Raw genomic sequence first — 25,651 nt, forward strand, 5'->3', positions numbered from 1 at the left:
CAAGAGAGGGTGAGGGACCCAATGCTGAGGCCTGTATTCTGGCTGGTGCCTTTCTGGCCTTGTCTTGAAGGAGATGGGGGAGGGGAGAGGAGTGACAGGATTGAGGATTTGTTAGGTCTCTGGAAGGGATCAGGAGAAAGGTGTCCATCTGCCCTTGTAGAACTAGGACTCCCCCAGATTTAGCTGGATTAGCTTCCTGCCCCTTTAATCTCTGCTGCTTCAAGTGCAGCCAGGGCCCTCATCACCTGGGAGCTTGCTAGAAATGCAGAATCTTAGGCCCCAGCCCAGACCCACTGAGTCAGCATCTGCCTTGTAACAAGATATCCAGGTGATGGGCATGCATATTAAAGTATGAGATGAGCTGCTGCCTTAAAGCCTAGCAAGATTTTTTTGAAAACCAGTCATTGAACTGTATGATTCTCGATTAAAGGCTACAAAATATTCTGGAGAAGTATTATATCCTAGTCAAGAGAGGAAAAAAATTTGTGTTGTGCCCATTTCATGTATATAATATATATAAATAAAAAATTATAAATATATATAAATATATGAGGAGAGAGAGAGACTGTCTCTTTCTCTTTCTCCATATATTTTGTCAACTAAGTGAAACAACAGGCACTAGAACTTAGAGAAATCACAGCTTATTCTGAGCCAGGCTTGAGGACTTGAGCCCAGGAACACAGGCTCAATATAGACCGAGAATGTGTCCTGAAGTAGACGGCTTGAGGCACAGTAGATACGCATTTTCTAATAGGGGGAGATGCATTTTCTAATAGGGGGAGACGTGTGACACAGAAGGTGGGGGAAAAGGATAGTGAAGCAACAGTCCCTTTCCTGTAATTCTGTTTGGTGCACAGCGATGCTGTACATAAGATAAGGTAAATACACAGTTGAGCAGTAGGGAGAAAGTTTAGGTATCTTAGGGGTCTAGTGGAGGGTGACTGATTTCGTCAATCCTGTCTTTTGTTCTACATCTGATAAACAGGTTCTGACCAGTTCCTGTCAGCAAAATATTTGACAAACTCCATTTACACAGGCAAGAGGTCAGCTTTAGTTTATAGGCGTAGGTCTTATTACACTCGTGCTTATCTGCAGCCATCAGGGGCCACTGTTAAATTTTTCGTTAGAAATTTTCTTTTCCTGAAAATTTATGTAGATACATGTATTGAACTTTTTTTAAAAACCAAGCGCTAGATGATCATGATAGTGAATGTCATTGTGCACTTCCTAAGTACTTGGCACCATTTTAAGTACTTTGTGTGGATTAATGCAATAAACTTTTAAAACATTTGAGGTCAAATACTGTTATTATTTTATAGGTTTATGGGAGGAAATGTAAACAACTTGTGTAAAGTCACACAGTGAGTTAAGTGGTCCCAGCCTATTTAGAATGACTATGGAACTCTCTGCTCTTAACTATGATGCTAGCAGTTCTCAAAGTGGAGTCCCTGACCAGCAGCATCAGGATCACCTAGGAACTTGTTAGAAATGCACCTTCTTGGAGGCCAGTTGTGGTGGCTCACGCCTGTAATCCCAGTACTTTGGGATGCTGAGGTGGGTGGATCACGAGGTCAGGAGTTCAAGACCAGGCTGGCCAAGATGGTGAAACCTCGTCTCTACTAAAAATACAAAAATTTGCCAGGCGTGATGGCAGGTGCCTGGAATCCCAGCTACTGTGGAGGCTGAGGCAGGGAATTGCTTGAACCCGGGAGGCAGAGGTTTCAGTGAGCCGAGATTGTACCACTGCACTCCAGTCTGGGTGATAGAGCGAGACTCCATCTCAAAAAAGAAAAGAAAAAAAAAGAAATGCACCTTCTTGGGTCCTACTCCAGACCTACTGAATCAGAAACTGGGGTGGGACCAAGCAAGCTGGGTTTCAACATGCCCTCTGGGTGATTCCAATGTACATTGTCCTGTGCTAATCTACATCTCATAGATAACAGTGTATCTGCCTTATAATTGGATTCAAGGGAAGAGATTTTGCCTTGTATTTGTCACCTTATGATAGATAATTACTGTATATTCTCTCCTTCTCTTGTTTGTTTCTATCCCGTTTTCCTTCATACTCCAAGAAGTCATTTTTAGCAGTCCCGTAGGTGAGGTGTTAACAGTATTTTTAGAACAGTAACCTCAAAAGAAAAACACTGTTGCCAACATGCTTCCTTTACTTTGTAAAAGGAAACAAACTCACTTTGAAGGTTTGCTCCTGACATGAAAGAAGCAAGGCTGTGGTGCAGATCAGAAGGATAGCAACTTAGAAAGTTTGGTGTCATGGCCAGTTTTGCTGAAAACGTGTATCTTAGAGCAAGCTGGGCAGGACCCCATTTTTCTCTGTCATGGTCACAGCACCCTTGTCTTGAGTTCACAGGAAGCCAGCTGCACATGTGGAGCAGAAATACTCTGTGAGTAGTGAAAATATGTGTGTGGATTTGGATCTGTGTTACGTGGATTTCGAGATGTTTCTACATTGTCAACTTGTCTAAAAGAGGTGCTTTTGGTTGAAATCTGTAAGATACAATTAGTATTTCAGTTGCTCTGATAGTTATAGATACAGGATACATTTGTTGTTCTCTCCAGGTCACCTTGTGGGATACTAGGCACTTTTTCATGTCACTCATTTAATCTTTAAAACAGACTTTCAGGGAAACATTCTCATTTTGCAAGCAAAGCACCCGAGGCTCTGATAGTTTGCACTTGTGCAGAGTCTCCCAGCTGGAAGCACAGAGCTGGGTCTTCGCCCTGCCTTGTGGGTTTCTGTGTTTCACCATGCACAGGCTCTAAGCTGACAGAGTTCTAGTCTCTTCTCTTGTATTATTTCATTTAATCCTCTTATCCCATGAGGTGGGTGTTCCTGGGAGACCAGGCAGCAGGAGAGGGCTTGGCTTTCACTGTCTTTCCAGGGAGAGGAAATATCTAGGCCCTGTGTCTTCTGGCTACTGAAAACTTGCACAATGAGAAAGCAAAATTGATGTCAGGTGCTTAGTAGCATATTTAGAGGAAGGCTCTGCCTGCTTTTCGCAATCCCTCTCCTCGCTATGAGATTGAGAGGGCTGAACTGCATGAATGAAGTAGTGGGTCCCGCCCTGTCTCAGTGCCTGGGCAGCTGCATGAGGAAAACACTGGTGTAAAGGGAAGTTTCATGGTCACTTCCTTGTGGCCTATTACCTGGCAAATTCCCAGTGTTCTTTTTCTTTTTTCTTTTTCTTAAATGAAATGCATCAAGGAGCCTGACTTACTAATTTCTTCTCATCGGGGTACTTCCAAACCTATTACCCACTTGCAAAGTGAATCACTAAATTTCTGGCAAATGGTATTCAGGATTGCTCAGGAGAAAGCATGATTTGGATAGAGATTCACAATGGTCTGGAGTTTGCTGGGTGAACTCTCATGACCAGGTTTAGGTTCCCCTAGAACACGGGCTGCAGGAGAGAGAATGCATCCCTCTTTCCTTAGGGATGGCTGCTAAGAGTGTGTGAGTGGGCAGAGTCAGTCTCCTGCACAAAGGGCAGTTTTCAGGTGTTGAACACTAACCAGACGTGATCATCTGGAAAAACAGGGGTGAAAAAAATGCCAGTCAGTGGTGGGAACCCAGAGCCTCCCGTGTCTATGTCCGGTGGCTGCACCTGCTGACCTTTCAAATTCTCCATCTGGTTCCCAGGCGAAGCTGGAGATTCAGCACAGATAGAGCACATTTCTCCAGCTTGGGAGAGCATTCCTGGGCTGCAGAGAAAGGACTGGGCACCGTGGGGGAATAACTGGATCCAGGAGTGCTGTGTCCCGCAGGTGGTTGTGATGCGTCAGGCTTTTGTGGGCTGTGGAGTTGGGAATGTCAGCCCCAGAGAAGAGGCCCGAGTCCTGGGCCTTTGTTAATGTAGTGTCACCAGCAGCACTTGAGGGTGCTGTGCACAACTTTCCCAGTGTGTCAGCATTGAAGGAGGAACTGATCTGGCGCATCAGTACCTACTGCAGCACTGTTAGAAAGGTCTCTTGGTTCATGGTTTTCGTTGTCCTTGTCTCCACTTGGGGTTTGGTTCTCAGTATCCATGGCTGCCCCACGGAGGCCTCCTGTGGAGTCAGTCACTCTGGGTGGAACCAGCCCTCACTCTTGGCGCCTCCTTAGCCTTGGCATCCACTCTGGCGACGCTTGAGGAGCCCTTCAGCCCGCCACTGCATTGCGGGAGCCCCTCTCTGGGCCGGCAGAGGCCAAAGCCGGCTCCCTCTGCTTGCGGGGAGGTGTGGAGGGAGAGACCCGGGCAGGAACCGGGGGGGCTCACAGACCAGCGCGAGTTCTGGCGGGTGTGGGCACCGGCTTGGCGGGCCCCACACTTGGAGCAGCCGGCCGGTGCTGCCGGCCCAGGGCAGTGAGGGGCTTCACACCTGTGCCAGCAGCTGTGGAGGTTGTGCTGGGTCCCCCAGCACTGCTGGCTGGCCGGCATGCCCCACGCTCGAATTCTTGCAGGGCCTCAGCCGCCTCCCCACGCGGGAGGGCTTGAGACCTGCAGCTCGCCATGTCCGAGCCCACAGTGGGACTCACAGTGGGCTTCTGCCAGGCCTGAGCCTCCTGGATGAGCACTGCCCTGCGCCATGGCGCCTGGCCCCATTGACCGCCCAAGGGCTGAGGAATGTGGGTGCACTGCCCGGGACTGGTTGGCAGCTCCGCCTGCAGCCCCTGTGTGGGATACACTAGGTGAAGCCAGCTGGGCTCCTAGGTCTAGTAGGGACTTGGAGAACCTTTATGTCTAGATAAGGGATTGTAAATACACCAATCAGCACTCTGTGTCTAGCTTAGGGTTTGTAAATACACCAATCAGTACTCTTGTGTCTTGCTAACCTAGTGGGGACTTGGACAACTTTTCTGTCTAGCACTCTGTGTCTAGCTAAAGGATTGTAAAGGCACCAGTCAGCACTCTGTGTCTAGCTCAGGGATTGTAAATGCACCAATCAGCACCCTGTGTCTAGCTCAAGGTTTGTAAATACACCAATCAGTACTCTGTATCTAGCTAACCTAGTGGGGACTTGGAGAACTTTTCTGTCTAGCACTCTGTGTCTAGCTAAAGGATTGTAAAGGCACTATTCAGCACTCTGTGTCTAGCTCAGGGATTGTAAACACACCAATCAGCACTTTGTCAAAATGGACCAATCAGCAGGATGTGGGTGGGGTCAGATAAGGGAATAAAAGCAGGCTGCCTGAACCAGCCAGTGGCAACCCGCTCGGGTTCCCCTCCACACTGTGGAAGCTTTGTTCTTTTACTCTTTGCAATAAATCTTGCTGCTGCTCACTCTTTGGGTCCATACTGCCTTTATGAGCTGTAACACTCTCTGCAAAGGTTTGCAGCTTCACTCCTGAGGCCAGCGAGACTACGAACCCACCAGGAGAAACAAACAACTCCAGACATGCTGCCTTAAGAGCTGTACACTCACTGCGAAGGTCTGCAGCTTCACTCCTGAAGCCAGCGAGACCACGAACCCACCAGAAGGAAGAAGCTCCAGACACATCTGAACATGTGAAGGAACAAACTCCAGACACACCGTCTTTAAGAACTGTTACACTCTCCGTGAGGGTCCGCGGCTTCATACTTTAAGTCAGCCAGACCAAGAACCCACCAATTCCGGACACACCAGCATCACCCTAAGGCTGACCATGAGCAAAGAGCCTACTCACGATCTCTGTATTTTGGGGTTCTTTTGCAGCTCTGCCCACTTGTGGGCCCTGTCCCGTGTCCCTCTGCCATCCTCAGCTTTCTTTTATCATCTGAGCTGCCTAGCAGCATCTCTCACCTGACACTTCCTGCTTGCTCCTCTGTGTTATGCCAGTTTATGCACGCGCCCTACCTTCTCAACTAGGTCAGGAATTCTTCGAGGGTAGGATTCATTTATTTACTTAACAGACATTGAGAGCTCCAACTTGGGGGTTAGACAGACCAGGTCCTTCCATAATAGCTCTGTGACTTTGGGCAGTTTCTTTATGTCTAATATGGGACAATTGTAATACTTTCCTCATAGGATGGGTATAAACGTTAAAGGAGGTGACGTACAGACAACTCTTAACAGAGTGCCAGGCTCATGGTGAGGGTGCCAGAGCAAGCCATTTGGTTATTGCCTCATTAAATGTCTCGTTGATAAATGGCCACTGTAGATCAACACTGGGTGTTCCAGTCTGGGGCGGGGTGGATGATTACAGCATCTAGCAAACCTGCTGCAAGTCCACGGTTGTGTCTTTCTCGACCTTAGACGAGCCACTGGCCTTTCTGCCTGGTTAAATGAGGCTCATATGTATGTTGTGGGCTGCTTCTGAGTTTTAAGTGAAATAATACTTGTAAAATGTCTGGGGAAGCAGTTGGCACATTGTAGATACTCAGTAGTTGTATACTCATTTCATTTATTCTTCTCTGCTTCTTAAATAACTTGTATTGGTGTCCTGCTCTTAGCCTACAAGGCAAGGGAAAGTGAGCCAGTAGAATTGTCACACTTCAACTTCAGTTAATAGTGATACTGATAAGCAGTAAAAGGAAGCCAGAGCTGTGCTGTTTTGGTCTCTGTCCTTGGCAAGTGACACCATGCTCTTGCCTCCCAGTGCAGAGACCAGGCACTACACAGACATGCGTAATGGCTGTACAGACCATTGTTCGTACAGCTCTGGGTTGGTCTCTGCCCCCACTACTGTCCTGGCCACAAGGCTCCCTGCAAAAATGAAGTGACACAAAGAGACAAGGAGATGGGGAGTTGCTAAGACAGATGCATTAAAAGGATGGCATCAATTAAATGGCTGTGGTCCTAGGCCAGAAGCAAATGAGCAAACTGCTACTGCTTCTCCCAAGTAAGAGGCGCTGGCTTACCACACCCCCTCAGGCCTGTCTGGTGTTCAGATGACTTGTGGCCGGGACAGACCCACCAGGACTCATGCTCATCTTGAGGGCATGTGCTGTGCACCAGGGCTTTGTTTGCATCTCTCTCTGGGGTGTCGGTTAGAAATGAGCTGTTCTTTGCAAGTAGAACAGCGTTTGGTTCTGTTTTGTTTTTTTTTTTCTTTGAGTATCAACTGTGTGTCTGGCCCAAAAGGAGAAAGACTCAGCTGCCTTCCTGTGACCTAAACAGCCCAGGTGGGAAGGGACATTTGTAAGCGTTTGTTGGGTTTGTTCTGCCTGCCCTGCTGTAACCATTTTTGACATGAGGACACTGAGATAAGAATAAAAAGAAGTGGTTCTTTCTTTTTATTGTAACTGCTGAAAAATGAGCATTGTTTTTCATTACCAAGTACTGTGGGCCCTCACCCTGTTCCAGTGGCCACTTCAAAGTCTTCATCAAAATAGCTACATTTTGTTTGTTTTTAAAAGCAAGTAATGGGCCAGGCACGGTGGCTCATGCCTGTAATCCCACCACTTTGGGAGGCCAAGGCAGGCGGATCAAGAGGTCAGGAGATCGAGACCATCCTGGCTAACAAGGTGAAACCCCTTCTCTACTAAAAATACAAAAAATTAGCCAGGCATGGTGGCGAGCACCTCTGGTCCCAGCTACTCGGGAGGCTGAGGCAGGAGAATGCATGAACCCGGGAGGCAGAGCTTGCAGTGAGCTGAGATCGTGCCACTGCACTCCAGCCTGGGCGGCAGAGCGAGACTCTGTCTCAAAAACAAAAAACAAAAAACAAAAAAACCCAGAAAGCAAAACCAAGTAATGTGTGTCTTAGGGTTTAGTAGTTAATTCACTAGGACTATGTGGTCAAGTCTAAATTATTTTGAAGATAAGTATTGAGAGTCAACAGGCAAGTGAGGGACTTGGCCAAGCCTTCAAGGAGTTGGCTATAACTTGGGAGAGGATAAAAGAGGTTTGTGCCTAGGAAAAGGGTTCAAAGTCAAATTCTTCTCAGTTATGGCTGTATCATGAAATTATTTCTGCGATCTGACTAAATTTTATTTAATAACAATTTTCTAATTTTAAAATAGTCTAGTCTAAGTGGGACAGATTAATACCTTTATGTGCTGTTTATCAGTGCTAGTTTCTTAGTGGGTGATTTGCCATTTCTAAACAATTTTGTTATCTGACAACATCATTGTGACCCAAGGAAGTCCAAGTCAAAGGTTGAGACAATACAATAATGTTTTTACATGGTCATGTAACAGGGAAGTGGCTGAAATACGGCATGGTTCGGGGGTGCTTGCTTGAGTGTTATTTATTTGATAACTTAAATATCACCCATTTTAACCAAACAATTCAAAGATTTTCATTAAATTCACTGAGTTGTGCAACCATCACCATAATTCAGTTTTAGAACTTTGCATTCCCCCAGCAAAGATCCTTTGTGTCTGTTTACAGTTAGCTCCCATTTCCCACTTGCAATCCTAGGCAACCACTAATCTGCTTTCTTTTTTTTTTTTTTCTGAGACAGAGTCTTCATTCTGTTACCCAGGCTGGAGTGCAGTGGCACAATCTCATCTCTGCAACCTCCACCTCCAGGGCTCAGGTGATCCTCCCACCTCAGCCTCCTGAGTAGCTAGGACTGTAGGCATGCCACCACGTCTGGCTAATGTTTTTGGTTTTTTGTAGAGATGGTGTTTTGCTATATTGTCCAGGCTGGTCTCAAACTCCTGGGCTCAAGTGATCTACTTTTTTCTATTATTGTTTTAAGATGGAGTCTCACTCTGTCATCTAGGCTGGAGTGCAGTGGCAGGATCTCAGCTCACTGCAACCTCTGCCTCCCAGGTTCAAGCGATTCTTCTGCATCAGCCTCCCGAGTAGCTGCGATTACAGTCATGTGCCACCATGCCTGGCTAATTTTTGTATTTTTAGTAGAGGCGACGTTTCACCATGTTGGCCAGGCTGATCTCGAACTCCTGACCTCAGGTGATCTACCCACCTTGGTCTCCCAAAGTGCTGGGATTACAGGCATGAGCCACGGTGCCCGGCAAAGTGATCTACTTTTTATCTCTATAATTTGCCTTTTCCTATACATTATGTGAATGGAATCATACAATATGTGGTATTTTTTTTTCTGAGCAGAAAGATTTTGGGGTTCATGCTATAGCATGCACGGACTTCATTCCTTTTTATGGCTCAATAATATTCCATTGTGTATGGACGTACCTGTTGTGTTTATTCATTCACCAATTGATGGACTTTTTTGGCTAGAATGAATGACGCTGCTATGAATGCTTATATTCATATGTTTATGTATGCATATATGGTTCCATTTATCTTGAGTAGATACTTAGGAGACTTTAAAAAGTCGCCGGGCGCGGTGGCTCAAGCCTGTAATCCCAGCACTTTGGGAGGCCGAGACGGGCGGATCACGAGGTCAGGAGATCGAGACCATCCTGGCTAATATGGTGAAACCCCGTCTCTACTAAAAAATACAAAAAACTAGCCGGGCGACGAGGCGGGCGCCTGTAGTCCCAGCTACTCGGGAGGCTGAGACAGGAGAATGGCGTGAACCCGGGAGGCGGAGCTTGCAGTGAGCTGAGAGCCGGCCACTGCACTCCAGCCTGGGCGGCAGAGCAAGACTCCGTCTCAAAAAAAAAAAAAAAAAAAAAAAAAAAGTCTTTGTGACCTTAGGCAATTTACCTGACTTCTCAGAGCCTCAGTTTCCCTGTCATATAAGATCTGGGGATACAGCTACTAGGGAGGCTGAGGCAGGAGAACCGCTTGAACCTGGGAGGTGGAGGTTGCAGTGAGCCAAGAGTGCACCATTGCACTCCAGCCTGGGCAACAGGAGTAAAACTCCATCTCAAAAAAAAAAAAGGGGATAAAAGTGTAAGTTACTCAGCACTGTATCTGGCAGAGATAAGAGGGCATTGCTGCTGTAAGCTGAGTCACAACAGCCATTTGAAGATGTTCCTCTCATCAGAAGTGCTTTGCCAAATCAGCCTGGTCTAGGTGTCTGGGCAAACTGTAAAAACTACAGATTTTACAAAAGTGGGCAGAAGAACTGACACTTGGATAGGGTGTCAGCTGCAGGGAGGCACCTTCTTTTTGAAAAGCCTGTGGGAAGAGCAGGAAATTCCCAGATGGAGAAGTGAGAGAAAGACAGTCCTTACAAGAAGGAAATGGCAGGCACACAAGTGCCAGGCCAGACATCTGAGAGTGGCATCACTGGGTGTGGAGGAGCTATGGTGAAGAGTGAGCTTGGGTGGCAGGGGAGGAGGCGGGAGGGTTGGGCTGGGCCAGGTAGGGATGGTTCCTGTATGTCCTGTGTGTTGAGGCTGCTGCTTGTAGGAGGTAGAAGAGCTGGGGAAGATTATTAAGCAGAGCAGGGACTAATTAAGTTCAAAAGCTACGAACTTTTAACAAACCTTTAAAGGACATCTATTTTGTAATGCCTGGAAACGTGGATGACTGGTGACTTACTAAGAATTTTGTGGAAAGCTTTTTTGCTCCCAGGTTCTGGGACTGCAGGTTGGCTCCCAGGTTCTGAACCTCCGTCCCCTGCCCCTGTGAATGGTACAGGCAGTAAATGCTTATTCAGTTTACTTCCTGGAGCATCAGGGGCCAGATGTAGTGTTGCGTTTTCATCCTGACAACTGCTGCTGCTGTCAAAAGCGAGAGGTAATCAGCTGGTTTGTGGACCATGCTTTTCTCTGACACTTAAGTACCAGCTCTGTTTCAACTGGGTATAGGAGAATTGCTAGGGGTATGTGTCTACTTTGAATGTTTATTCAGTCCCTTTGCAGGTTTTATAATGAAAATTGTAGAAAATTGACTTTTAAAAACACTGATGCTTAGGTATAGAAGATAGGAGGAAAAATTATTGAGGGGAGGATGGAGCTGAGTTTCTTAATAAAACTTTGGGAAACACTGTTTTAATTAAAGAAATGACCTGTAAGTAAGGCAGAAGGCAGACAGCCCAGAATGCAAATATGTCAGGCGGTCTTGAATATCTTTTCTACTTGTGGCTACTTGGTCTTTGAGTTATAAGTGTCTTCTTGAGGATTTGGGAGGTTTTTCTTTTTATAGACATACACACACATACACACATATGTACATGTGTGTGTAAAATGTTTATTCACGCCAGAGATACATACAGCTGACATCAGAGGGAGGAATGTTACCAGAATTAGGTTCTGGGGTTTTGCTATATTGTATAATATAGCAATATAGCTATATATTGCTATATATAGCCATATATCTGTGTGTGTGTGTGTGTGTGTGTGTATATATTTTTATTCTAAAATCATTATGAGAACCTTTTCCTCCAAAATACATGAATGGGAAGTGAGGATTTCTAACTATATTTTCTTAAAGAAGACTGATAAGACCAAAATGTCAAGAAAGCTTTTATCAAGCCTGTTAATTTGACACACAACATAGAGACACAGGGTCCCTTGGGGAGGGCAGGCTGCTGTGATGGAACTGTAGCGATTCTCCCCACCCACCCCTCGGCTTAGGCCTCTGGGTTCTGCCTTGTGCCTGGGTCTCAGATCTTACCTGCTGCAGCCCCACCACTCCCTGAGCTCGGCTCCTCCCGACTTCTCCCGACTCATTCGGAAGCCCTGGACAGTGTCAAGATAGAAACCCAGTGCCACACCACCTTTGTTTTCTTCCCATGGGGTTTTCCTTGGGGTCTTTAATTCCAGGCACTCCTGAGCTTCCCACTGGGCAGATCTCCTTGGCAGCAGGCGGGGACGTGTTTCCGTTCTCTTCTGGGCCTGCACACTGTATGTTTGGGGTTTGTCTTCTGGGCCTGCACACTGTATGTTTAGGGTTTTTTGGCTGGCATCTCCTGGATGCTGGAAGATGGGTGCCAGCATTTATTCTTAAAATCGTTTTGAGCATGGTTTAATTTAGCATAAAAGCTGCTTTACTGGTTCTCAGACTAAGGCACTCCATGGAGCTCACCCCACCTCCATCCCCGCTCTCCGTCCCCATTAGCTGTAACAGCCCAATCATATGTCTCCCTCCCTCTGATCAGCCAGCCCAGGGCTCCTTGTTTGAAGTTGGCTTCATAATTCCTTACTTTACTTGCCATCCCAAGAAGAAGGACTTGATTCTCCTCTTATCTCAAAGTGGATTCTCCCAAACCAAAATCTCCCTCCTTCATCTCCTAGGAGGGTGTTTCTGTCAGGCGGGCCTCCTGCCACTGTGGGTTGTGGGCAGCCCTCTGCCTGGCACGTTATTACACAGTGACATCAACTACTGTCCCAGTGCCAGTGGTTTCTCGGGGATGCCCCATCTTGCCTCTGACTTTTCCATCTCGTGCCCATCTCCAAAGGGGACATCACTCATGTCCTTGTTGTCCCAGTGAGAAGCCCCGATCCAATGCCTTTTGATTTACCTCCTACTCAGTTTTATCTCTTAAATCTCAGGGAAAGAGCCCACTTCTTCACATCTACAGTTTCCTTGCATTAATCTAACAGCCTTGATGCTGGTCAATCTAAATTGCCTTGCACCCCCTCCCCCATTGCTGCACACTGGAGCCAAAATGCTTCTGAAATATAAACCTTATTGCATAACCCCCCTTCAAAAACTCTGTAGTGGCTTTCCATTTAATTCCACACTCCCTAAAGGGACTTGTCTGGCTTTGAACCCCCTGAGCCCCATCCCCCAGGCTGCCCTGTTTTCTGTGTGCCCCAGGAGGGCAGGTGTCCTGCCTTGTTCAGTGCAGAGTTTGGTGCGTGGTAATGGTTGTTTGGTGTTAGTCAGAGGTGAGGCATGTGTATTTTACTATGATGAGTAGGCAGCAAGTTGCATTTAACTTCTTTTTCTAGGAGATGGACCACAATTTTCTTATATTAAAGTTCTGTAGAGACCGAGCACGGTGACTCATGCCTGTAATCCCAGCACTTTGGGAGGCCGAGGCAGGTGGATCACCAGAGGTCAGGAGTTTGAGACCAGCCTGGCCAACCTGGTGAAACCCTGTCTCTACTAAAAATACAAAAATTAGCTGGGCATAGTGGCAGGCACCTGTAATCCCAGCTACTCAGGAAGCTGAGGTGGGAGAATCGCTTGAACCAGGGAGGTGGATGTTGCAGTTAGCCAAGACTGCACCATTGTATTCCAGCCTGGGTGACAGAGCGAGACTCTGTCTCAAAAAAAAAGAAAAAAAAAAGTTATTGTAGAGGTTTATTTTCTTCCTTTTTTGAAACATCTTTTGGGTGGAAGTGGATTTATTTGGTAGCACTCCTTGGGTCAGAAATGGAACTTCTCTTTGAAATACGTTCTTACAGAGAGAGAAACTTGACCACAGTTGATTGCAGATTTAGTGCCTAGGAAGTTGGTATTTGAAAAGCATAACCTGTGGTTATGCTGTCTGAAGGCATGGTTTATTATTTTTTCACTTCCATTGGTCTCACTCCTGCTTCCTTATTTCTTGGAACAGGAAATCCAAAACATAGAAGTTAATTGGTGGCTGCTCAGAGCCCCTTGGCCTGGATAGAGTCTCCTGTGAAAACCTAAGCCTCTGAACCCAAGGTCAGGGCTCTTTCTTTCCCCTAGGCCCAAATGCTGCTTGCTCTGTTTACACGCTTCCTACACATCGATGGTTTGTGCCTTGTTTTCGTGTCCTTTATGGTCTTTGTTTTAGTCCAGGAGCCATACTGGCCTTGGTGTAGCCCCTGCAATGCAGCCTCATTCTCTGTGACCTCAGTTGGGTCCTTAACATCCAAATTCTTTTTTTTTTTTCTTCTTCTTCTTCTTCTTTTTTTTTTTTTTGAGATGGAGTCTTGCTCTGTCGCCCAGGCTGGAGTGCAGTGGCATGATCTCGGCTCACTGCAAGCTCCGCCTCCCAGGTTCATGCCATTCTCCTGCCTCAGCCTCCCAAGTAGCTGGGACTACAGGCGCCCGCCACTACGCCCGGCTATTTTTTCTGTATTTTTAGTAGAGACGGGGTTTCACCGTGTTAGCCAGGATGGTCTCGATCTCCTGACCTCGTGATCCACCCGTCTCGGCCTCCCAAAGTGCTGGGATTACAGGCGTGAGCCATCACGCCCGGCCAACATCCAGATTCTTAATGTCTCAGAGCCTCAGTTTTCTTATCTGTGGAATGGTCATCACGACAGTACCTACAGGGTTGTTGTAAAGATTAATTGAGAAAGCATGTTAAATCCCTTAACATAATAGGGACACCATCAGTGTTAACTGCTGCCTCTACCGATAGTCTGTTATTTTGACATATGCCACCTGCTAGCTGTGTGACACTGGGTGAGTTATTCAGCCTCTCTGGGCCTTAGTTTTCTGTTGTAAAATGGAGTTAATGTAAGTGCTTACCCCTCACAGTATTGCTCTGAAGATTACATAGAATAATCCATATAGAGGGCTGTGAATGGTGCCTGGCCATAGTCACTGTGCTTAGTAACGTCAGCTCACTGCAGCCTCCACCTCCCAGGTCCAAGCAATTCTCCTCCCTCAGCCTCCCGAGTTCGGATTATAGGCATCTACCACCACGACTGGCTAATTTTTGTGTTTTTAATAGAGACAGTGTGTCTTTTTATTGGGTTCAATTTTAAAAATATTTTAAAGCTTTGTAAAAGAGCAACACAAGGGGTCCTTGTAAGTGGTAGATACATGCACCAATACAGGTAATAAAATTACACAGAGCTTAATACACACATGTGCACACAAATAAGTGCAAGTAAAATGGGAACTCTGAGGAAAAGTTATGGATTGTATCCGTGCTGATATCCTGGTTGGGATATTATGATCTTGCAAAATGTTACCATTGGGGGAACTGGATAAAGGGTAGTATACAGGATCCCTCTGTATTATTTATTCTTCTTCTTTTTTTTTTTTTTTGAGATGGAGTTTCACTCTACTGCCCAGGCTGGAGTGCAGTAGCACGACTTCTGCCTCCCGGGTTCAAGCTATTCTCCTGCCTCAGTGTCCTGAGTAGCTGGGACTACAGGTGTGTGCCACCACACCTGACTACTTTTTATGTGTGTATATATATATATATTATTTTTTTTTTTTAGTGGAGACAGGGTTTCGCCATGTTGGCCAGGCTGGTCTCGAACTCCTAACCTCAAGTGATCCATCTGCCTCGGCCTCCCAAAGTTCTGGGATAATAAGGCATTAGCCACCGCTCCCGGCCCCCTCTGTATTATTTCTTCTGTCTGTTTGTGGTTATCTACACGTGACTGACTATATGAGTAATTACAGTTATCTTAATTAAAAAACTTAGCCTTAAAAATTTGAGTGTTATCTCTAAATATAGTGTTAGAGAAATAGCAGCTCTGAATCTTATTGTACAGAGAATAGAGCCAGGTTAGTTAAAATGTAGCCCAGTTTTCTCTTTTTCCAGGAAAGCGGTGGACTCAGATTTTTGAGGAGAGTGGGCGCCGGTGGGGGGGGCGGGGGTAAGCAGGCCCTCAAGTGACAACAGAAATTTAAACACAGAGGCCACTTAGTTGCTGTGATCTGTTAGCTGGTGTATAAAGGGTGCTGCAGATGCTTTGGCGTGCTGGCTGGGGGCCCCCAGGGTTTTTATCTGCACGCTTGCAGACCATCATAGCTGTGCGTGAAGAAAATTAACTCGGGTTGGTAGCATAGCAGTCTTCACTTAAGCACTTGTGTGACCTCGAGCTGATGGACTGTCTAGAGCAATTTGAGCTGGACTTCATCTACATCAAATTAGATCCAGGTTTAAAACTACCTTTATACATCTCCCTTGCTTCTGTCTCCCTGGCAGCTCTGTGCATATCCCCGCCCCACCGCTTGGACAGGAGGGATCTCATGAAAGTGTTGGGTGGAGGGGTCTTGTCTGCTGGCTCTGATGGCACTGTCTTGGTAGGGTTTCAGATTTAGAACCAGATTTCAGGTCTCCTCTCTAAGCTAGAAAATCATTCCAACAGATCCGATTTCTCTGAGCTAATTTACTAGGATGATCTCTACTTGCGTTTAATAAAATATTCAGAGACCTATTGAATTTCAGTTGTAATGCTACTGAGTTTGACTTACTAATACGCTTCAATTCCCAAATGCGTCGCATGGGCTGTTACTGAATGTGGGTCACTAGGAAAGCTTTGACTCTTAACAGAATTATTCACTGAAGTCTTAGTTACAAAGCATTACTAAGAAGTTATTTATTTAGTCCCAAAGTGACAGGTTTCAAAAAATTTTGCACGTTGGCTGGCCATAAATCCATTATATTCACTTCTCCCCCCATAGAATAAAACTTATGCTACCTTCTTGGTGTTTGTTGAACTGCAAATCAGTTCCTTGTCATTGATTTAAAATAAAACAACCCTGATGTATCTTTAGCAGACAAGAGCCTTCTTTTGTTTCACAACCGATTTCTCCAACGGATGGAGAACAAAGACCCATAGTCCTAAAGTGCTTGTGTGCAGCCTCGTATGACCACAGTAAATTGTACATGTAATGAAATATTACTCTGTGTGTGTGTGTGTGTGTGTGTGCGCGTGCGTGCAATCGTAGTAGTCTTTTTAATGTATACTTAAAAATTAACAACCTAGTTTTCATGGTATGGAGCTGGTTGCATAACCTTAGAATGTAGGCCACTTGGGGGGGAGGGGGCTGTGCCATTTTGAAATTATCAGTTTAAGGCTCTTGTTTAATAATTATGACAGCAGCTGTTTTCTGAAGGATTCCAGTCTGTTCATATGGTTGGGTCTGTATGGTTAGTGGAGTCTAGATGCTACAGGCCTTTCTCATCATTCACACATGGGTGGCTGTGCTGCTGGCCCCCACCCCTCCTACTTCAGTTTACTGAATATCTGTGAGGCCAGACCCCCTTCCACTCCATTGCTTCGCCCTCAGCACATGCTCACACACACAGACACACAATGTCAAGGTTTCACAGGGGTTACAAGTCCCCTTGCTCATCCTCCAGTCACTGGAACTGGGAAGTGAAATCTGGTGGTGGTGAGTACATTGCGGGTTGAACCCAGCAGAGTCAGTGACCCTCTGTGCCTAATGTGCAGGCACAGTGTTAGGGATGCTTTTTCACATGAGTCATTTGTTTGGCAGGTTTGTGACATCGGGAGTCTCATTGTCATTTTTATTTCTTCCAGTTTTATGTGCTGAAAGAGTTGGCCAGATGACTAAGACATATAATGACATAGATGCTGTCACTCGGCTTCTTGAGGAGGTAAGTGCTCCAGGGGAAGGCAAAAGAGTTGTTTATAATCGACTGGCTTTCATTGATACTGATTAAAGCATGCCTTATCACCTGTTTCAGTGAGGAATCTTGGAAATTAGTCTCTTTCAAGGTATAATGTAATGGCTTTACTTTTTGAACTAGTAGCTATGTAGGCCTTTATAGCTATAATTTTGTGCAGATATTTTATGTTTTTAAAGGAATATATTAATGGCACCAAATGTGGTACGTTTAAATACTTGGTAGAATATCCAATTGTAAGTGTAAAAAATCCTGAAAGATTGACTAATGATATATTTTAAGTGCATCCAAAAAATGTCAGAAAAATATATCATCGTCTGTGTCTTCCTAATGTATTTTAAGTTTTGACCTAGGCTAGTGGAATATTATGCAGTGTCAGCATAGAAATAAGCAAAATAAGCATGGCAAGAAAAATTTAAGTAAGTTGCTTAAGATTAGGTGAGCTGCCTTTATTTTAGAGACTGGTTTTCTGAATTTCTTCTGAGTATTCTGTTGCAGTTGAGAATTAAGTATGACAAAGGTCTCTAGAAACAGATGAGTATAATATGTGTATCTGCATGCCTGGAACAGGCCAGAACATGGTAGGTTCTTAGTATTTGTTGAATACATCTCCATCATTAATACACTGCCCCCTTCACTGAATCAGGCCTTAAATGGACAGGTGCTGCCTTCTAGCCCCTTGCTTCTGCTCTAGAAACTGGAATGATTTGGGGGTGTGTGATTATTATGTGGAGGACACAGAAATCATTGTCATTGTTTCCAACCAGTGGGAGGTCAGGGTTGAAGCTCAGACAGAAACTGGGCCAGACTGGTTTCTCAGAGGTTTTTTTTGGGGTGTGTGGCATTCTTTCACCGTTTTTATGTCTCTCTATTCCCATGTTTCTACCTCTGCGCATCTAGCATTCTCTTCCTGGTCCTGCAGTCCACTCCTGTTTGAAGTCACAAACTCATCAGCTCCCCAGAAGTGATGTCAGGGTTTTTGGCTATGTGACAGGGTGTCAAGGGCGGTATTTTGGGGCACCAGCCTTCAGCCTTCGGATGTCACTCTAGTTGCTGCTGTCTTTGGTGTTAGCCACGTGGCAGGCTGCCTTGGTTGGCACCACCGACTTTTGAAAATGGTTAATTGCTGACCCCTTTCTACTGCATCCGTTTCCCCCAACAGTGCTCTCCAGATCTTACAAACTGCTTCTGGCGCCTGCTCATCACCCCCTGTTCAGGTCATTGAGTGTTCTGAGAGGGGTCCTAAATCTGTACCTTCCAAGGCCACCACTCAAACTCTTGGGGCCTCAGCAGTGAGATTTTAGCTTCTCTCTGCTTTCCTCTTCCTTGCAGCTGCCACCGTCCATGCCCTCTGTGACCCTCTCACCCTTTCTCTAAGGCTCCTCACTGTGTAGTCAAGGCCACCCATTGCTCACAGTCCTGAATGCTCCTCTAGCCCTTCACTGTCACTGGGGACATGGCTCCTGCTCTCCCACCCTTGGCCCTCTATGGCATTTAACTGCATCGGTTCTTTCCTGCTTCTCAGTCTTGTGCTGCAGGGCCTTCCAGGGACCTTTGAAGCTGGTCCCAACCCCATCCCCAAGTAGTCTGTGCCCTCGCTGAGCCCCAGGCTTGGGAGTCACCCCACAGTCCTGTTTGTTTTGTTCATCCAGCTGGATGAACAATGTATTTTTTATTTTTCTGTAGAGGTGGGTTCTCCTTATATCGCCCAGGCTGATCTTAAACTCTGAGGCTCAAACGGTCCTCCTGGTCTGGTGCAGTGCCTTACGCCTGTAAATCCCAGCACTTTGGGGGGTCAAGACAGGTGGATCACTTGAGCATAGGAGTTTGAGACCAGTCTTGCCAAAATGGCCAAACCCCGTGTCTACAAAAAATACAAAAATTAGCCAGGCATGGTGGTGTGTGCCTGTAACCCCAGCTACTTGGGAGGCTGAGGTGGGAGATTCGCCTGAGCTCGGGAGATGGAGATTCCAGTGCACCGAGATCATCCCACTGCACTTCGCCTGGGCACCAGAGTGAGACTCTGTCCCAAAAAATAAAACAAAACAAAATTAGAACCAAACTACAGCCACTGTTTATTTGAATCTCTCACATTTTTAAATTAAAAAATGCTCTCACCTTGGCCTCTCAAAGTGCTTGGATTCACAGGCGTGAGCCACCACAGCCAGCCTGTTTTATTTTTAAAGGGTCGTCATGGCAACAGCATCTGTTTGTGTCTATGTGTTCCATGTCTGATGCCATTCTATTCCTGTCCTGATAAGATAAAGCCCTGAGTTACTGCCTTTCCTTGGAACTAGGAGGGTGTCCTGGTTAAAGTCTAACTGTCCCAGTCGTGCAGCTGTTGCCCTGTGCCATGCTTTTCCTGGGCTTTGGCTCTGTTTCTTCTGTGCTGTGGTTTGCATACCTGCTGTAGGCAGACACGTGGGGTACTGGTGGATTTGCACAGGATCCCAAAGCACAGCCTTCCACCAGCGTGGAGAGTTCGCTTCTGGTTTTAAGGGGAACGACATGCTGTGGCTCGCCTGGGCTTGCTGCTGTCTGGAATGCACCTTTGGGCAGAGCTTGCCTCCTCCTGAGTTACAGAGAGGGTGATTCCACTGGCCCCTTAGTCATGTTTTTATCCTGAAATTGGTGAATGAGATGAGTCAGTTGCTAAGCGTAGGCGGCAGGCTGTTCGGAATCTCTAGTAGGTGTGTCAGTCAGCGCTAGAGTTCATTGGTAAAAGGGGGCTGAGACTCAAGTTACAGTCTTTTTTAAGTCTATGCTTTGAAAGCATAGTGAGGAGAGGGAGGAGGCAGTTAGAATGAGCTCTACCTTCCCTCATTTCTTGGGGGAATAAAGGAACTAGTTCTTTTAATAGCTTATTTCCAAGGGCCTAAATTACTTGTTTGTGGTCTCTTTTTCTCATTGTAGTTTAATCCAGTGACCATCTTCTAGCTGTTTTCTGGTTTTTATCTTTTTTTTTTGGTAGACATGGGGTCTCACTATGTTGCCCAGGCTGGTCTCAAACTCCTGGCCTCCTCAAACTCCTGATTTTCCCACCTTGGGCTCCCAAAGTGTTGGGATTACAGACATAAGCTGCCATGCCCAACCTGTTTTCTTGTTTTTAGAAGTAAACATTAATCATATTTTGGCTAGATAAATGGGAGGTTTTTTTCATTCTTGTAATTCTCAAAGAAAAACCCAACCAGCCTGTTGCCTCAGTAATACTAAAGAGAAAAAACTAGAGACTCTACAATAACGTTTCTGTTTAAATTTCCATTTTATTTATAACTATTTTTAATATAACTTGTTATTTTCAATGTTTTGAGTACATAGTAGGTGTATGTATTTATGGGGTACATGAGATACTTTGGTAAAGGCATATGCTGCATAATAATCATATCAGGGTAAATGGGGTATCAGGCTGAGCAACATGGCTCACACCTGTAATCCAGACACTTTGGGAGGCTGAGGTGGGAGAATTGCCTGAGGCCAGAAGTTTGAGACCAGCCTGAGTGTTCAGTCTGAGAACTAGTTCTAGTAGAGACATTTGGTAGACTTGAGTTAGATTTCTGGAGACTATACTTCCAAAGAGAAATGAACATTGGTATTGCAGTTTTAACCAAATCCAGCTGAAACCACTTGGACTAGGTGTTAATTTTGAGTCAGCCCCTGGAGACTTTAATTCTGTGCAGTCTCCCTCACACAGTTTTTTGAGTCCTTTCCTCTAGGTACCTAATAAGCACAACTGTTTGAGTCTTAGAAATGGCAAAGGTCCATGAAATAAGGGACCTTTTTTTTTTTTTTCAATTTTGTATTTTGAGATGGGGTCTCCTGTGTTGCCCAGGCTGGTCTTGAACTCCTGTGCTCAGGAAATCCTCCTGCTTTGGCCTTCCAAAGTGCTGGGATTACAGGCATGAGCCACTGCACTCAGTCAAGGGAACTTCTTGGTAGACACTGTGGCCAGTGTAGATAAATGTGCAGAGATGAGCATCTCGGTTGGTTGGGCAGATTCACCGAGTCCCTTTGCCCCATGACAGGACTGTCTCCACATGTACTGTGTTTCTAGAAAGGCAAGGTCATGATGGGGAGGCACAAATTGTGAGAATGAGTTGGGGAATTTGCAACTCTTTTTTTTTTTTTTTTTTGAGACAGAGTCTTGCTCTGTCACCTAGGCCAGAGTGCAGTGGGGTGATGTTGGCTCATTGCGAGCCCTGCCTCCTGGGTTCAAGTGATTCTCCTGCCTCAGCTTCCCGAGTGCCTGGGATTACTGGCTCCCACCACCACGCCCAGCTAATTTTTGTATTTTTAGTAGAGACAGGGTTTTGCCATGTTGGCCAGGCTGGTCTCAAACTCCTGACCTCAAGTGATCCCAAAGTGCTGGGATTACAGGTGAGAGCCACTGTGCCTGGTCTATCTACAGCTCATTTTTGATACTGTGATACCTGGCTGGCTTCTGGGACTGTGGTAACAGCATTGCCAGTTTGGGGATTGTGGAAGGCCTAGAGGAGAGAGACCATCATCCTGCAAGAGGGAGCCAAAGTGCTGTTGAATCCAGTCTTCTCAAACTGTACTTGACCTCAAGTGCTGCGCTTATACCGCAGTGAAGTTCCTGTGGTTAGCGAAGGGAGATGTCTGCTGTTGCATGGAATCATTGGGTGGATATCTAAGACATTAGAAATAAAAGCTGATTATTCTCTTTATTCTAAAACTCAGTGAATCATAAAGTTAGAAGAGTTTTCCTAGAATATCTCAGCTAGCCTGCCCCTTTACTCTACCTCCATTTAACAGTTGAGGGAACCCATATTCAAATAGAGAACCCATGCTCTCCCAGTTTACAGCAGGAGAGTTCACCTGGAGCAGTTCAATTTGTGACCAGTACCTGCTGTAAGAAACACAGCTTAGGTTGTGACCCAGTATTCACATAGGTAAATATGTGACAAGCAACAGTTTAAACATGAAATAATAATCTTATTACATATAATGCACTTTGGTGTTTTCAATTCTGTGCCATTGTATTTAAGTTAAAACAAAATGTCGGTTGCTGTTACTAAAATGGTTCTCAGCCCACCAATGGGTTTGAAACCTGTGGCCTGAAAAATGAATCTGTTGGCCCGGCACAGTGGCTTACACCTGTAATCCCAGCATTTTGGGAGGCCGAGGAGGGTGAATCACCCGAGGTCAGGAGTTTGAGACCAGTCTGCCCAACATGGTGAAACCCCGTCTCTACTAAAAATACAAAAATTAGCTGGGTGTGGTGGTGCATGCCTGTAATCCCAGCTACTCAAGGGGCTGAGGCAGGAGAATTGGTTGAACCTGAGAGGCAGAGGTCACAGTGACCTGAGATTGTGCTACTGCACTCCAGCCTGGGTGACAGAGTAAGACTCTGTCTCAAAAAAGAAAAAAAAATCAATCTCTAGTGTACTTGATCCCTGTGAAGCAAAAGCCGTTTGCCTGGGACCATGTGGGTAGTTAATAGCAGGTGTTGGATCAGAACCTAGGATGCCTCCCCAGTGTTTTTCCTACCCCAAATGACATGTTTCCATTCTTTCTTTCAAACCACGTGAACAGAGTAATTAGCATATACTTCTAAAATGATTTAAATTTTCTAACTTCTCCCCTTGCCAACACCCAAGTTGAATCTGACTGTGGTAGCAAATCGCTAAGTCTGCATTTGCTGATGGCATCTGTCCACTATCAGGGGACCTCTTTCTTCCCCAGAGGCTACCCTACCTTTATATGCCACTCCAAGTTTTCCTCTGTGTACTGGCTCTGCCTAATTGATGCCATCAGCTGAGCTAACAGAAAATTCTGTGCCCTTAAGAGTGTTTTTGTCTCTGAATATGGCAATTTTATGCATCACATCTGCATTTTGAAAGTTGTTTTTTTCTTAAATGAAGCCTAAGTAGCCTTTTCTAAGTAAAAAAACAAAAAAGCATGTAATTGTTTTTGAGAGTAACTTTAAACATTTTTGTTTCACATAAGGCAAAAATAAGGAATTCAATGCATTCCTGCCTAATGTATGCTAAAGAGGCTGCCTCCCTGTGTCAGCTCTTGGCTTCATTGTAAGAGCGTTTTATAATTTCTATATTTATTCATTCATTCACTTAACAAATAGCTACTGTTTCCCTGTGCCCTGCCCTGGCAATACAATAGCCCAGCCCTCAGGTGGAGAGACAGGTTATCAAGTGATTCCACAAATAACAAAAGCAGTTGCAAACAACTGTTTTTAGAAGCATTTTTTTCTTCCCCATAGGAATAAAGATTTGTTTTCATTACATTTTCAGACTTCCCTTTCCTTGTGTGATGTCCATGTAGCTCTCACATACTATATGGGCAGAGGTTACGCCTGTTTTAACAGGCATCAAATGCCAACACAGATGGTGAATTATTAATTCCTTTGTTATTTCTAGATGCTCATGTTTTCCTCGTTTGACACTGAGCACCTATTGACTCCTTCAGGAAACACAGGTTCTTTTGAATACCGATTCTCTGTCTTTCCTTTCGTAGAAAGAGCGGGATTTAGAATTGGCCGCTCGCATTGGCCAGTCGTTGTTGAAGAAAAACAAGACCCTAACCGAGAGGAACGAGCTGCTGGAGGAGCAGGTGGAACACATCAGGGAGGAGGTAAGACACTGGAGGCTGAGGCTTCCAGAGGGCCCCGCCACGGGCCTGGGAGCCGTGGGCATGGCTGAAGGAGATGATAGAATGGGGTCCTAGTTGGAAGGGCCCTCCCGAGGGCACGACCACGGCCTGAGCCCAGAATTGTCTGTTCTGAAACGGTCACCTGGGGACTGAAAGCCACCTTCCTGCAGCTCCTGCTGCTGCTTGTGTCTCCTTTCTTTCCTCAGGCCATGTGGATGGGATGGCTCAGGGCCGGCATGGTCCTTACTCAGTCGTTTGTCTGTGTGTCATGTTGGGCCAGCCACAGTCCTTGTCCTCAGAGAGTCTAGACTGTAACCATGCAGGCTGATTAAGATGCTCCACGCTTGGCAGAAGGGCACCCAGGCTAACACGGCAATGAGCAGGGGTTCCTGAGTCTAGCTGGGCTTGGGCTGCTGAAGAAGGAGCCCTGTTAGGAGGCCAGCTCGTGTACACAGAGGAAAGTGGTGACTCACATTCATCGTTACAGTATAATTTTGTGTGTGTAAAACAAAACAAAAATAGCCTATTGTTTTCATGATAGAAACCCTCTTATTTCCATGATATCGATCTTGGCTGATGGACATCAGTGGTGAGAGGAAGGGCATGGAGCTTTTCGGTTTATCTTACGGTACCTAGGTTTAGAAGGAATGATGCTGATTTTCTGGAAGGGATGTGTATGGACAGAGGAGAGCAGCTGTGGAGTCAGGTGTTGCTAGGGCAAGGATTGCTAGGGGTTGCTAGGGCAAGGATAAGAAGCTTAAGCTAAGTATCCAGGCCCTACTTAGTAGCTTCTTTTCTGTCACCCTGTTCTTCTAACAATTTTAACTATGACAACACTCCTTGTTTCTTTTCCACTTTTCTTTTTCTTTTTTCTTTTCTTTCTTTTTTTTTTTTTGAGATGGAGTTTTGTCCTTGTCACTCAGACTGGAGTGCAGTGTTGTGATCCCAGGTCACTGCAACCTCCACTCCCCAGGTTCAAGCTATTCTCCTGCCTCAGCCTCCCGAGTAGCTGGGATTACAGGCACCCACCACCACACCCAGCTAATTTTTTACATTTTTGGTAGAGACGGGGTTTCACCATGTTGGCCAGGTTGGTCTGGAACTCCTGACTTCAGGTGATCCTCCCACCTCAGCCTCCCAAGGTGCTGGAATTACAGGCATGAACACCATGCCCAGCCTTTTTTTTTTTTTTTTTTTTTTTGAGATAAGGTCTCACTGTGTCACTCAGGCTGGAGTGCAGTCGTGAGATCACAGCTCACTGCGGCCTTGACCTCCCGGATTCAAGCGATCCTCCCACCTCAGCCTCCCGAGTGGCTGGGACTACAGACATGTGCCACCATGCCTGCCTAATTTTTGTCTTTCACCATGTCGCCCAGGCTGGTCTCAAACTCCTGGGCTCAAGTGATCCACCCGCCTTGGTCTCCCCAAGTGCTGGGATTACAAGCGTGAGGCCCTGTGCCTGGCCTCTTCTCCCTTATTTTCTATCAGAAACTTTCTTAGTGGGAGTGGATAACCTTGTTCACGTTCCTAAGATGTATTCACCCTTTTTCCTTGTTAGAACTATTCCCAGTAGATTGTTGTCTGGGTTTAACAGTAGTTTTCATATAATGAAGCATAGTTACCACTCTATAAGAAAAGTTTTAATCCTGGGCTTTCTTTAAGATGTAAGAAGAAAGAATGCTGTTGTATTTTAGGAGAAATAAAGTGATTCCTGCATTCCCTGCCCCCAGCATCATGACCTGGATTCCCTCTCATGTGATTGGTGGGAAAGCATGCTGGATCAGCCTGGCCCCCTCCCAGCCACTTGTGAGCAGCGGGATATGCCACCCAGTAACTCACAAATGGTCACCCGTCAGCTTCTTCACTATACTGTTCTTGCTTGGGACAAGCCTCACCTTGCACAAAGAGGATCCAACTCTCTGGGAGTGGAAATGCCTTTTATCCCCCTCGGAAGAACTTTGAATT

General features: G+C 45.8%; 1 protein-coding gene across 17 annotated transcripts in view; it reads left to right on the forward strand.

The window, feature by feature from the left end:
* The window catches only part of TRAK1 (trafficking kinesin protein 1), a 138,073-nt gene that overhangs the window by 71,884 nt on the left and 40,538 nt on the right, over positions 1-25,651 (forward strand). For all 17 annotated transcript variants that reach the window (XM_033212172.1, XM_033212173.1, XM_033212164.1 and 14 more), the window contains 2 exons: positions 16,953-17,029; positions 23,552-23,668. In XM_033212172.1, coding sequence (XP_033068063.1) covers positions 16,979-17,029; positions 23,552-23,668 — 168 coding nt within the window. In that variant the 5' untranslated portion in view covers positions 16,953-16,978. The remainder of the gene's footprint in view (positions 1-16,952; positions 17,030-23,551; positions 23,669-25,651) is intronic.

This window comes from Trachypithecus francoisi, unplaced genomic scaffold (assembly GCF_009764315.1).
Source record: "Trachypithecus francoisi isolate TF-2019V2 unplaced genomic scaffold, Tfra_2.0 Lachesis_group0, whole genome shotgun sequence".
NCBI classification, from domain to species: domain Eukaryota; kingdom Metazoa; phylum Chordata; class Mammalia; order Primates; family Cercopithecidae; genus Trachypithecus; species Trachypithecus francoisi.